This window comes from Fulmarus glacialis, unplaced genomic scaffold (genome assembly GCF_000690835.1).
Source record: "Fulmarus glacialis isolate BGI_N327 unplaced genomic scaffold, ASM69083v1 scaffold4307, whole genome shotgun sequence".
NCBI classification, from domain to species: domain Eukaryota; kingdom Metazoa; phylum Chordata; class Aves; order Procellariiformes; family Procellariidae; genus Fulmarus; species Fulmarus glacialis.
Genome location: NW_009222575.1, coordinates 55,064 through 69,722, shown reverse-complemented (window position 1 = coordinate 69,722; position 14,659 = coordinate 55,064). Strand labels below are relative to the sequence as shown.

Sequence of the window (14,659 nt, the reverse complement as noted above, 5' to 3'; positions counted from 1 at the left end):
ATCACTAATATATTCAGTCCACTGGAAAATGAGGTTTTTTTAAAAAAAAAAAAAAAAAAAGAAAAAAGTCAAACCACAACAACGCACTTTCACTCCCAGCATATAAACGTTTTGAGTGCCACAGCAACACAATCGTAATTACTCAATTAGTATATGTGAATTAATGCTTCACTAAGTGCAACTTAAAGACTTCAGTGTTACAAGTATTTTACATATGAAGCTCTAAAGTCTTGTAAAGCATAAAATTTTTCATTAAAATAGCCTTATATTTTGGTGTTCACGAGGCTTTTTAAATTAACTATATTGCTCAGAACATAAATAATGATGATACACCTTCGATACTGTAAACTATGTTAAAACAAACAAGCAAACAAGGGTTAAACTATCTTTTAACCACTGCAATATCAGAAATCAAAGCTTAGGTTTAAGCATAACAATAATATTCAACCATTTGCACCCTGTTGATTGATCAAATAAAGCAAATTATTTTGTTATAGTGTGACAGTCTAAGAGTCGAACTATACATTCTTATTTACTTTAATATACATGCAAAGAAAAAGGCGTGATTGTCAAAAAAGATGCCATGCATACACACGTAAAAGTTTTCAATGTTTAAAAATTGACTGACTTAGACAATAGTAATAATTATTCAAAATCATTAAAGGGCATTTCATTGCTCTGTTTTTATCCACTCCTGCTGTTAGAAACCGCAACTATTGTTTTAAATCCTCAGTTCACTTGTGTTGCTATTATTTATACTCAATTTATGCGTTTCTGTTATCTTTGTTATTTTTAGCTGATGGAATTTACTTTATTTCTTCACCTCAATATCTTAAGGGCAACAGAAGCAATACAGAATGGAAAGAGCAGCTTTATTGTTAAAAACGCGGTCTTCCTTTTCTAAGTCTGAAAGTTTATTTTGTTTCCAAACAGACATGAAGATCGTGCTGACAATTACTAATTTTAATATATTAAAATCAATGTATCTACACTCATAGTTAATGTTCTGTCCCATAAGGTCTGAGGAATCATACTCAAATATTTTGCATGAGTGAGAAAAATGAGGGTTTGAAATTAGTTCTATGAATTAATTAAAAAGGTAAAAATGCTAACTTTTAATTTGGCAAAGCCACATTATGGAATGCTATACACCAGTAAGTCATCAACCAGACCCTATGAAAAATTGTCTTTTTGTAGCACCATATGATATAAACCTTCTTTATTAGCCAGGATGAATTCCCAATCAAAATCTGGTGCTAATTCTCGTCTTCTCATATCTGGACCTCAAGCTCATATATAAACTTTTTCATGGCTCTTTCAGGAAGTGAAAGTGATGTGAAATGTGACTGTGATAGGAAGGTCACAAACTGTTTTCCCACATGTGTTCAAGTGAAAGGCTTTTTTAAAATTTCCTAAGACTGTTAGAGAAGTGCTTGAATCTGGCACCCTCCCTCAGCCAGGAGAAACATTTAATTTCTTGCAGGATTGCTTAAGTTGCAAAAAGGTTCCCTGAGAGAAATAGTTTATTATTACAAAAGACAGTTATTTCCATAACAGCAATCACACACAGGGGGGTAGTTATTGCAAGGCTTAGATTGTATCTGGCTATTTCCTATTGAAAAGAAAAAAAACCACAACAACCCCAAACTTTTTTCTTCTTCTATGGAGTAATTTTTGCTTGTCAATTCTGTAGAGATTTTTCTGGGGTAGAAGCTTTTCTCCCCAACAATTGAATGTGGAGTATGACATGTATTCTAACTCCCATCTGACCATGCAGACTTAGGAGGAAATATCAAAATGTGTTTAGATATGTAATGATGAAGAGCACTGTCAGCTTAGATTTGCAAAAAGACTATGCATCAAAGTCCTATGGAAAGCAAAAGGGAGAGACAGCAAATTCACTAAGAGTTTTGGTTAAATAACAGTAGTTGATAGTCTGCATCTCAAAAATCTAAATCTCCCCGAATTTTGAAATTAGTGTCTAGATTCTAATATCTCATATCTAAACCCTGACCATTGATTTTAGATGCAGAAACACCCCCCTAAAAATTATCTCAGGCAAGCATGACCAGGAATCACATACAGACCTCTTACCATGCAGTTCTGTGTGAGACTCCCCAGATCTTTTCTTTGTTATCATTTACTCATCTCCTTCTCCTGAAATAGATATTTACATCCTAGCATTATTTCAACTTCAGCTGCAACAGAAACATGTGCACAGGACAAACCCCAAGAATCAGACATAATCACCTCAAAAGTAGAAGGTTACTAATTCAGAGAAAAGTTAAAGCTTTGTAGGCTTGGACAGCCCAAAAATAACAGGACACCAGCAACACTTGAGAACAAATCAACCTGTGGCTTATGATAGTCAACTTTTTTGTGCCAGAATCAGCAGTTATATCATAAATAAAATAATTAAAATTTCTGTTCTTTAGGACTTTAACTATCTTTTCTCGTCCCTCTTAAAAAAAAAACAAAATACAAGGTACAGATTATTTTTCGAAGAAGCCCCATCCACCTGCCATCACAGTTATTCTTTACAAAGCATGTAGGAAAAAATAAATAATATCCTGTTCAAATTCTCACGATTAAGTGTATCTCAGAGATGAGTCATAAGTCATGCTGCACTTCTAGTGTACTGTTTAGTTAATTAGCATGTCATATACTTATTTTAATCACAATATGGGAACTATACGATGCCACCAAAAGTGTAAAGTCTTTCTAAAACAATGCTAGGAAAATACAGAGGGAGAAAATCAAAAGCAAGTCTGAAATTTTATTGCCAGCTTCCCTTTTACGGTTTATTATTGCAGCCTAAGGAGTGTCATATTGGTGCAATCAGAGCCAAAGAGCTGCAAAATCCTGCTGTGCCATTTCTAAGACCAGTTTCAGCTCCATTCTCTCCAAAAAGGAAAGCCACAATTAAATCCATGGACAGTGCTAGTGAATATTTATTTATTTATTTATTTAAAGCTCTGTGACAACAGCCCTGAACTGATCTTTCTGAAGTCAGTGTCACTGGTCACCAGGTGAATATGTAACAGTGATGCAAATACTTACACTATAGTCTATTGTTTGAAAACTGGTTTAAAGTGTCACTGTTATGACAATTAAAGTGCCTTAGTGTAGCGATCCATCTCCTAATTCAACAGTGTCATCATTACCAGTCTATTAATGCCTCTCTTTCTAACAAACATTGACTGAAATACAAATCTGTAACAAAAGTTTTAAACTCTTCAGCTCTTTAGTTCACAAGCTAAAACATACATTCTCAGCAATTATACAACAATGGTCCCCGCCAAAAACACAACCTGACCTCCATGAATAATTAACAGAAACATACTAGACATACTTTAAAATTTCATCCTCATCAAAAGACTATACTAACTTCTTTCACTATTTCTAGTTTTAAATTAGGGAAACATTTACAAGAACTGGATATCCCTCATACTCAGATCAACTTTTTTCAGCCTCTTTGTTATGTTACACCTATGTATACCACACATGCATATTTACAGTAGACTGTTCACAGCACACATACGCACAAGCATACACAACTATGTGACCATATTTTCTGTTCAGAAAAACAAATGCTACCAGCAACACTGAGACATTAGCAATAGAATTAGTTGGAAAATAGAGTACTATGGTGGGTCCAATTAAGCTGCAGAGCAACAGAATTTTTTCCAAGTTTTAGGCAACCAAACATTTCCTACAAATAAGTATGTTCTGACTTGTCTATTTTCACTCACTATCTGGTACCCAATACGATAATTTTTGAGGTTCTCCAGAAGGCAAAAAGAACAAGCAAAAGCCCAAAGCAAATCATGCATCTCCCTTCTCTGGCTAAGAATTAACTGTCTATGCAAGCTCATAACATTTTTGTTTGTTTGTTTTGTAGAAAATCTTGTAGCCTGAATTAAAATTCTAGTGCTAGTCAGGACTATGGCCCCTTACAAACCCTTCAAAGATTAGTTCCACAGTATTGAAGACTACTACCAAGGAAGGATTGGTGTAATTCAAAGTTAAATTGTCCCCAGGGGATATTACATTTGAACAAGGTCAAAGTTGTAAACTCTGAGTGGATAGTATAATGCCACTTTGCTTAGTCAATTTTAGGAGAACCTCACAAGCAGGGACAGCCATTTTGATGCTAAGCTGTGTCTTGTGACAGCCAGTATAATAAGAAGACCATTCTGTTTTACTTCTGAGAGGTTGTGTGGATTCACAAAGAAACTGCTGGATAATGTCTCACGTGTTTCACTATTCCAGACCTCTGTATTCTCAAGAGTCTCTTCAGCTGTGTCCTTTCACTATCCCCTCCAGTATATTTTCAGGGCACAGACACTGCATGAATCCTTTATAGAGAGTAATATAAGGGTCCAACTGCTTTAAGTACCAAGGACTGATGCTGGTCATCCCCAAACTCCATACTGTTTCCTCTCTTAGTGGTATTCTTGGTATAACCATATTCATGGTTGTTCTTCAGGGACAACTGCTGATCAAACTTATGCAGAAACACAACCTTTGCTAACAGTTTCTAAATGAAATTATTCTATATAACTCTATACAAATGCTATGCTAACATATAACTATCCAAAGCTATACATATTTCCCATCTCACTACTAATTATTTTTTGCATATAGTTTGAAGCATGCAAGAGAATCTGGGATTTCTTTCTGTAATCTTTTTCTCTGCCAGCAGTTCTTTTTACTAGTCACACACTCAAATACATAGACTTTATAAGAAAAATAACCACTCTTTTCCTTTCTCTCAGTGCTTTCCAAGTTGCTCCACCATTTTCTTTCAAAAAGTTTGTACTTACTCTTTTCAAATTTTTAGCCATCCCACTTCCCCAAAAGAGTCGCAGGAGAGCTTTTTATGTTAATGACCTTCTGTGATTACACTTTTGGAGGTTCTTGAAAGCAGAGACAAAGTAAAGAGCAAACAGCTTTACATTCAAAATATTTTTGAAATACGTACATAGAGAATGTCAGAAATATCACACAGAATTCCAGACCAACACGTAGAAAGACCCAAAACTGTCATTCAAAAGTCTTCTGCCAGCTAACCATCTGTCATGCAGGTGCTGCAATCAACCTAACATTAAAGCAGCTGAATAGCACTTCTACCAGAGTCATAAATGAGCAAGGTACCTCTATTTATTCCCATTTGAAACATTTGCTTCAATTAAATTTATCACAAACATGATGTAGCAATCACAAGCTATTCCACAGGCAAATAGCCTTGAAGCAGAAGTTACCAATTCTCCTCTGAATGCAGTGTGAAAAGATCTTTGCCACCTGAACGCTTTTCCATTAGAATGTGCTAGGTCTTCAAGGTTGGATAACCACAGAAATAGCTTGCAATATGCAAGTATATATCTTCCCCTTCTGTATGTGCAATAGGATGTCACGCACAGTCATTTGTATGCCATCTTCTGGCCTGAACTCTATCTGGTAGGGAGATAGGGCCTTCAGGTAAGGTCTTGTTCACTGACTTTAAAACCATTTTGCTCAAGAAGGAAAAGGTGCAGCACAGGTGGTAATTAACTAAGTTCATACATCTCATGGAGAACTTTCTGCATACTGAATACTTGGGAAAAAAAAATCCCATTTTGCCTACTGGAGCAGCATCAGTTTTCTTTCTGTAGCTGGAGTTGCCAGTGCTTTTAAGGGTATTTCAGAAAGCCCATGGTTCCAAGGCTGCAGATTTGAAGACCAGGTTTCAATGTTTTTAAGTATACAAATGTGAGAAAAAGGAGAAATATTTCTATTCCGGCTATCAAACTACATTTCTGGTTTTCTAGAGAGGCCCATCCTGAAACCATATGTCCTTTCTTTAAAAGTTTGGCGTTTGGTTTTTTTTTTTTTTAAAAACACTATTCTGCCCAAATGTTGCTCAAGGTTCCCAAGGCAACACAAAGACAATCAAGAATAAAGCAGCAGCTCGCCATTTTTCTAAAAGTTCTGACATCTGGAGTTGAACTGGTCCAAGCATTGCTGTAAGACAGGATAAGGAATCGCCTGGACTGAAGACGACCTTCCTCTTCCATAGATATTTGGCATCAGGTATTCACATTACTTGATTTTTACTTCAGGTACACTTTATTCTAGAAGAAAGATTTTTGGCTCATCAGGTACTGCGGTTCTCTAACAAGCCAAATCTGCAGTTGTGGCATGGAGAGCTCAGAAGTATATGCAGGAAGACTGCTGTACCATTTCAGCTTAGATCTTTGTTTAGTGGAGATAGGGATCTGTGCATAATAGGAGACAATTTATGTATTTAACATATTCACTCAACCTAAACATCAAGTCCTCAGCACTTAACATAATAACATTCTGGTCAGACTGGGACTTCTAGGTCTTCAAGCACTTCGGGACAATGTAGGATCAAGCACAAAAGCAAAATAAATTACAATCTACAGTTTGGGGATTAAACAAATCTGTAACTGTTAGGCATTATGATGAGACCTCTGTGAAGACAGATTATACCAGAAGTACTTATTAGTACATTCTTCAGCTGAGGTACTCGATCCACGCTGTTTTCAAAGACTCAAGAACATATAATCCTTAGATCTGAACCACACTGATAATAATAAGTATTGACATAAGTAATGCATATACCATTATGGGCATTCTGCCCAGCTCTCAATTTCCCACTCTATGGTGTGAAATATTTTGGTTTTTCTCTAAACCATTCACAACCTAGACCTAGATTCAATGTCTACATTCTACATCTACATTCAACACCTTTATTCTAGATCAATTTTGGTATCAGTTCTTTAGAAGTATATAGAATGTATGTTAAATGGATGACCAGCTCACTGGACTAAGAAATAGGGCTTTTACTTCAGAGAATCACAGATCTGGTTCATGATCAGACTTGTCTATTTTGAAGTGAGGCAGTGAACACCATCTAATTTTCAGCATACATGTATATATATTTGACAAACTATCACTGCTGCCCTTTTGAGTAGTTTTAACAAATACTAAAAAGATTGAAATGTAAAGGAAATTGAAATGTCTATACTATATAGTCCCACTGTAACAACACACGTGATCAGCACAGTGAAAAGCCAGGAAACCTCACACTGCAATAACATACACAGGGGAATAAATTGATTTAGAAGTTTCCTGACTGATCCTTAGTATCTAGTGAACACACTTAAAAGGAGAAAAGAGGCTTCCTATTACAAGCATGGGTGATTGCAATCGTGAGTCGTCCTCCAAAACCAACTTCCTACCTACCACCCATCCATCTTAGTCTGTACTGCTTTCTGCCATCCATTGTGTCTGATAGAGAAACTAAGATGATATGTTTCCCAAAGTAAATCAGACTTTTGTAAAAACAAACATACTATACACATGAAAAAAGCATGTTAGACATATGTAATCCAATACTGCACAATGTTGGTAACTATCCTTTATGTATTTCAGATACATAGACTGCATTTTAAAATATTTTTAACAGATTACACATTACAGAAAAGTTGATGTATAACACTAGGAAACTTTTTAAAATAGTAATATTTAAATTTGCTTCTTCCACTTCTAGTAGAAGAACTGGTAGTGGCCTAACTGTAACTGAAATATGCAACCACTGTTTGAAGAAAAAAATACTAGATGATTCTTCTAAGTATTTACCTGATTTAGAGATAAGGTTTCACATTTGTACACTGTATCCAGACATTATGTTAGGAGGGGCCAAATGTTATTTACACATACAATGCCACACAATAAGTGAACCATGTAAAAGGAGTAGAAAGCTTTTATCAGAACCATCAAAACAGGATCTGGATCAAAATGAAGCCAAAATAAAAGGAGAGAAATAGCAAAGAGTACAGTAATATTAAGAGATACCCAGAAAGCTCTCATATGAGTTTTAAAGTTTACATGTTATTCCAGTTTTCACAGGGCTCAATTTGGCTTTTTGTTTGTTTTTATCTCCCTCTGCATATGTATATATTTATGTATACATGGTAAGTTATTCCACCAATTGAAGTTTGTTTCAGATCAGTATTCTTTGCTCATTTGTGTCCTTTCTCTAGTGCTACTGTCATATACTAAACAATCTTTCCTGTAATGTATTTCATTATTCTATTAAATGTACATTTTTATTTGAACATTTTTAAAAGAATTCTATAGAGAAATCACTTACTAAAAGAAGTGATTCAAGTTCAAAAGACACCTTTTTCAAATATGGTATCCACACTGAAGAGAGGAATCTCGAAGGTCTCCATGCTTCTGAAGACTGCTGTATCTTCCCTACAAGAGATCACTGCTCCCTAGGGCTCAAAATGTTAATGATGGACAGTGGTTTTTTTTTTCTTCTCTAGGCAGTTTGTATACATTAGGTGCTTTACAAGCATTTCTGCAACTCCTCTGTTACAATTATTGGCAGCACACTACAAAATGTATACATTATTTCTATAGCATGGGTAGGCTCAATACTCTCAAAGCTCTAACTTCATAGTTTTAAGATTGAATTAAAAAAAATCCCAGGATAGATCAAATCCTTCTTATTATGTTATCATTGACTTTGAGAGCTTACTCACTTGACAGTAGTATTTTAAGTATGTCTGTGAGACCAGCAGAAACTCTTTAAAGAATACTGCTGACAGGATCTTTTTTTCCCCTCTGATTTTGTTCTCTGAGTTCTTATTCAATGCACCTGCCCTCCTTTTAGCAAGTGCAAAGCTCCTCCTTGACACCCCCCCAAAGGACAAATATACTCACATGCTTTTGGGTCTTACAGCCAAATTTACATTTCACGCTTTGTAGGAGATATGCTGCACCAGACATACCATCACCCATAGCATCAGCAGAAATGTTCTTGTACATTCTTCATCAAAGCATGCCCAGTTCAGGCAGCAAACAATAAAACCAGTTACTCAAATCCAATCCACAGAATCCTGGCATTAAGCAGAAATCTAGCCAAATACCTAGCACAGTAATGATCGTCACTGCTCAAGAGACACTCTTGGCAAATTTCCAGGGCCCCAAGAATGAAAGTTACTCTGCTGATTTTTATTTATTTATAGAGTCAAAAATAAGTGCAGAAATCGTAGAATCTGCAGTTATTTTTATCCTCCTCAGCAGGAGGATTTTGCTTTAGTAGGAGGTAAATTGCTCTCTGTTTACATTGTCTGTAATAAAAGCCTGCAGTTGAGCAGCCTTGTCCTCACGCTGCAATTGCAAGGAGAGGGCTTTCATGGTCTGTGCTCTAAGACGCTGCAGGCCTCAGTTGGCCTTTTGGCCACAATTTGATCGCCCTTCACTTTTGTAAACCCATATATTACGCGTCTTCAAATCTCCAGAAGAGTCAAAGTATGGGAAAATTATTTAATAATCAAGTCCATGCCCAGCGCTTACAGATAATTAGTTTTTACAGACCATTATCTATAAGCCTACAGACAAGGGGCTCTGATTCAGCAGAGTACTTGGGCAAATGCTGAAATATTTATGCTGAATAAACTTAAGCAGGCACTAACTTCAGGCATATGGAGAAGTGCCTGATTGGTTATGAATGGACTTAACCATCCATCTAAATACTTTAACGTATTAAGAACTTGATTTTATATGAATTTATACAGAGTTGAAACACCGAGAATACAGTGACTTGCTTTTACATCTGCGGTTGCACAGCAGCTACCAAATTGTGCATATTACCAACTTCATTAAAATAGAGAAAGGTATTACATTTCTTGGGGTTTTTTTAATTTTATTTTACTTTAATGTTTTAAGAGCTATTTAAAGTATAAAAACTTAATAGCGTTTCACTGCACTCTCTATTCCACTAGAGGTCAGCCTGCAACAGAACCCCAAGCAAACACAGGAACTGCTGCACGCTGGTAGCACTGACATTATTTTCTTTCTCTATTTTATCTATTAGAAAGATTTCTTCAGAGCCATAACTTAGATCTCTCACTAAAATGGAGCAACAGGAAGATATAATGGTGCATTTCATTTATGAATGACCTATAATAAATTACTATGAAGTATTCCTGGTGCCAAACGAGAGAATGCTTTGTCTGCACATGAACTATATTTCACATACTTTAATTTGGCTGACACATAAAACTCATTTGACATTTTGCAGGTATTTCTTTGAAAGGATATTTGGTTCTTGTTGAGCATTAAGGTATGGAGGTGGGGTAACCTGGGTAACAGAAGGTCATTTCCGAGTAGATTGTTGTCCAAGATCAGCTCTTCCAAGTAACTGAATGTTTTCAGTCCTTCTAGTGACCTGCAAACGACAAAGGCAACAGGAAAAATGATACTCCACTAAATCAGGGAGGCCATTATGAGCTGAAATAAATATTTTAACCTTCCCTTTCAGGAGTGGGAATAGTTTTGGTTTGGGCCTGTCGGAAGAGTGAATGACAAGCATTAGTGGCAAGGGGAGTGCTGGCACTGCAACACATCCTTCATATGTTGGCAGGATGAAGGATGGGGGTCACTTAGTGAGTAGCCAGGATCCAAAACAAAAGGCTTCAGATATGGGGCCTGCAGGATGAATTTGTCAATGTCTTGTGCCTTCAGGCACCCAGCCTCGCCTGACCCTAACCTCCATTCCCAAGATAAATAACTCTGTCACAGTTCACCTTCATTCCCTGGACACAAATTTAAGTTGTCATCCATCATTTCTGCCAAGAAATATCATACCCCGCTAACAATAATAAATACAACTTCAAGTATCATTTCTTAGCAGTTACCTTACATGCAATAATAGGAAATGGACAAGGGATTTTTTTTTTTTTTTTCTCATTTTTATTAACCACTTAATTTGCTTCTTTAGTCCCTGCAAACAAAAGAAAATGTTCTCTACAAAATAAAATTCAGAATTACTCCAGACTGAAAAGGTATTTGGTTTCTTTTTGGAACTTACTGTCCCACTGTCAAGCCACAGGTCAGACTGCAGAGAGCAGCTTTAAAAAGGAGCATTTCACAACATGGAAGTGCAGATGACGGTTTGTAAATAAACAAGATTCTGGAGGTATTCATTCCTCTGATAGCAAAGTACAGGGAAAAACCCTAAAAACCCCACTTTTGTACCTTGTTAAGGCATCTACTCCAAACTTAATTCTTAATGCTTGCACATTCCAACAGGAAAAAAAACCCCACACATGAATCAACTAAGATGCATGGTATACAGAGCATACGCACAGACATGCATTCACAGCTCATTCACCTACCAGACACCTAAAGATATGCTGAGATTGCATGACCTGACAGCTGATCTACTACGCCTACCGGTGGGAAGATCATCACTGTATCTCCTGGCTGTTTTATAAAATGTGATTAATAAGGGAGATGCAGCCTATACTACTTATTCAGTTTCCAATGACATTTATACTGAGGGGATTTCCTCACCCTCCTCCCAGTTTTTGGCAAAGACCAAAATACAGCCAAGGTCCCTGTTAGAGAGTTCTACAGGCACTACTACTGGAAGAAAATACAAATATTATTAGAAAGTATATGGGTTTCAAATTAGAGAATTTAACATTCATCTGTCCAACAAAAACAAGATACCACTTTTGTAGATACAACTTACTGACCACATATAAATCACAGTTAGAGGGTTCAAACAACCAAAAGAAATCAAGTCCATGACCTTTGCACTGGGTACTGTACACTAAACTATGAATATTCAAGTAACATTTGCAAAACATTGAAACAGTGTATTTCAGTCCAAGGACTCCAAAGCACTCACAGTCTGTTGACCTGGCATTCTGAAAGGGAGGTACAACTATTACTAATGCCATTTTGATGCTGAGCAGCCAGACCTGAAGAAAATTTGCCATGCTTACACCCTATAGCATATCTATGCATTACAATGCATTGAGACTACAATTTCTGAAGCTGAAAGAACAAAAGCCTCTATTATAAACTTTATACTGAAACAACCACGACAGCAACAGTCGCACTTTTTGCATTTGCCTTTAACAAGCTGTTTCGGAAAAAACTTGATTCGGCCTACATAAACTGTACACCGTTAAGAGCTGTGCTAGCATGCTGTATTAAGCTAGCTATTTCAGCAAAGGGTCACAACAAACTTGGTTTTGCCAAAGTCAAGATCAGACGAGAGATCAGCAAACATTTCAGCCAGTGCCTTCCCCCAAGTATCTTTAAAAGGCAAAATAACGCAGAGGAAGTAGCAGTGAGTTTATCAAGCTGTTTGAGTTTTCATTTCAGTTTATTTGACAAACCTAGTTTAGCAAATTCCTCTTAAATACTCTTTATTATATAAATAGTGGATAATTTCCAAACCTCACATTTCAATGTAAGACTTTGACTTGCCAAAGGAGTTCAGAGAAGGCCACCTCCTTGTCAACACCACAGAGTCTTATGGGACGTTAATAGGTCCTTTGTGAAAAAACATTGCTTGGGCTCTGGTCAGTGTCAGCATCAAAATGCACATTGTTCCTGAGTTATGTTATGCAAATATAATACTCTTATCATGAGAATCAGCAAATGGTTGGCAACTGGCAAGGAGAAGAAAGCACACATCCAAAACTGCTGCAGGGGAGGCATAAAACAAAATGACAAGCCATGAAGTGGGACAAAAGGCCTTGAAACACTAGAGGGAGTTGCCTATTGAAACAGCCTTTCTTTCACAAGCCTGGGCTGAACACAAGGGTACTAGTTTCATAGACAGGCAGAGAAAACTGTGCGCAAATCTCCTTACACCTGTCTGGGTTTTGATAATTTTTGCCATGTAATGTTATTAGCTGCTCAGTTAAAAAGGAGCCATGTTACACAGGGGGTTGCTTATTAATTGTTGTTTTCATGTCATCAGAGCAGTGTGCACTTGGTGATTTAATCACCTAAATGCAGAGTCCAGGGAGATGGCAGGGGTTGCCACAGTACAGAGAGAGGGTGTAGCCATTAACATAAATTTACATCCATATGTTATTTTGCTATTCACAGAATTCTTATTTTTTCATCTTAAACAGAAGAAAAAACTAGCACCAAAACAAAACTGGTAAAACAGTTGGTAAAGAAACAAAAAAGGAAAAAATGTGTTTGCTATCATTCAGTGATACTAGCTACTAAATTCAAGGCAACAATCTCTACCATAATATATAAGGAAATATTGCCCAGCAGTTGTACTCCACAATTTAAAAGTTTTAAGTACAATCCACACAATAGGTTTTATGGTACAAATTTCAGCAAGTCCCGTAACTTCCGTGTGCCTCAATTTCACATCTGCAGATGGGAGATAACATCACTCACCTAAGAAAGGATTGCAATCGTGAATTAGTATATAGAAAGCATTTTTGAGAAGCTGAGGTAGAAATCAGTACCAAATACTGGCATTTTTATTTTAATGAGTGTAAGATAGTTATATTAATGTACTCCAAATATTTCCTTATAAGCCCATTACAAAAAAGGAAAGGAGTGTGTATATATACACAGCATAACAAGAAGCAGTCAAACAGCCTAAAAGAGACAAGTATAAAAAGAGGGAAATCCCCTGAGAAAGAGAACTTGTCTAAAATTAAATCTGTGCTGTTTTCTCATAGTTCACAGCAGAAAAAATGTCTCCCCGTATTGGTATATTAAAACAAACACACAATCTTACCACCACAATACAACCAGCACTGAAGGGGCAGTGGCAAGCAGTTGTTTTCCCTAGTTTCAAAAGACTAATAAACACCACTAAGGTGTATTGCAGGTTGCTTTTCCCTGCTCTAATGACATGAAAGCTGCCCATTATCTCACCCACAGGTACCATCTCCGTTACCTCATTGCAGGGCTCACACTCTGCTCCCAGAGGAGAGCAAGTGCTGCCAAGAGATTTCCATTGCAATTTCCAAAGTCACATCAAACCGACAAAACATCACAACGTATTCAGTGCTGCCTCACTCAAACAGAAAAAACTTTAAGTTTCCACTGTAATTAACCCTATCCTCATTAAGATAATTATGATCAAGCTCCCTGTCACAGCTAATATCACAGCATCATTGCCTATGGCTCACGCTTTGCCCTCATTAGCTTACAAAAACACTGCGCTAAACGGGAAACTGACTCCCTCTGCAAAAGGACTTAAGATGTTCTGTAAGCAGACAGTAAATAATCCTTTAGCATACAAAGGTCTCAGAAATGTCATTTTATCCAAGTCCTTTGGCTAATCAGTATGATTTCTTCCAGCTTTCTTTTCCATAATTCATTCATGGTTGGTAACAAAGTTTTAATCATAAAGGAATGTCATGGCAGAGATTTTTTTTTCCTATGTGTATGCATGGCAATTGTCAACGACACAATTTCATACGATCCCTCTGGCCTGACAGGGATTTAGTTACAATGAAACTAAAGAGCAGCTCTTCATTTTGGTAATATTTGACAATGAAAACACAAGATTTTATAAATGAAAAAAAGCAGAAGCCTCTCAAGTAATGGACAAACCTTGGTACTCTTGTCCTGGCCCGGAAGAACAAGCTGTTCAGAAGTATACGCTGAAAAAGAAGTGTTCCTCACATTTTACCCCACCCCTCCATTAATAAGACAGCTGCCTCACATCTAATGACTTTTTCCTCCTGTTTAACAGGAAAAGAGAGAGCAGTTAACAATATGTAAATGAGAGAGTTTGGCTTTTGCCTTGAAATTGATTTGCACTCTGTTGACAAGAGATAGCCATTACCAGAAGTTAAAG

The 14,659-nt window shown here is 36.7% G+C and overlaps 1 protein-coding gene across 1 annotated transcript in view; it reads right to left on the bottom strand.

The window, feature by feature from the left end:
* The window catches only part of LOC104079450 (chromosome unknown open reading frame, human C10orf11), a 40,000-nt gene that overhangs the window by 13,708 nt on the left and 11,633 nt on the right, over nt 1-14,659 (bottom strand). The window contains exon 2 of the mRNA XM_009581490.1: nt 10,123-10,287. Within this exon, the coding sequence (XP_009579785.1) occupies nt 10,123-10,287 (165 nt within the window). The remainder of the gene's footprint in view (nt 1-10,122; nt 10,288-14,659) is intronic.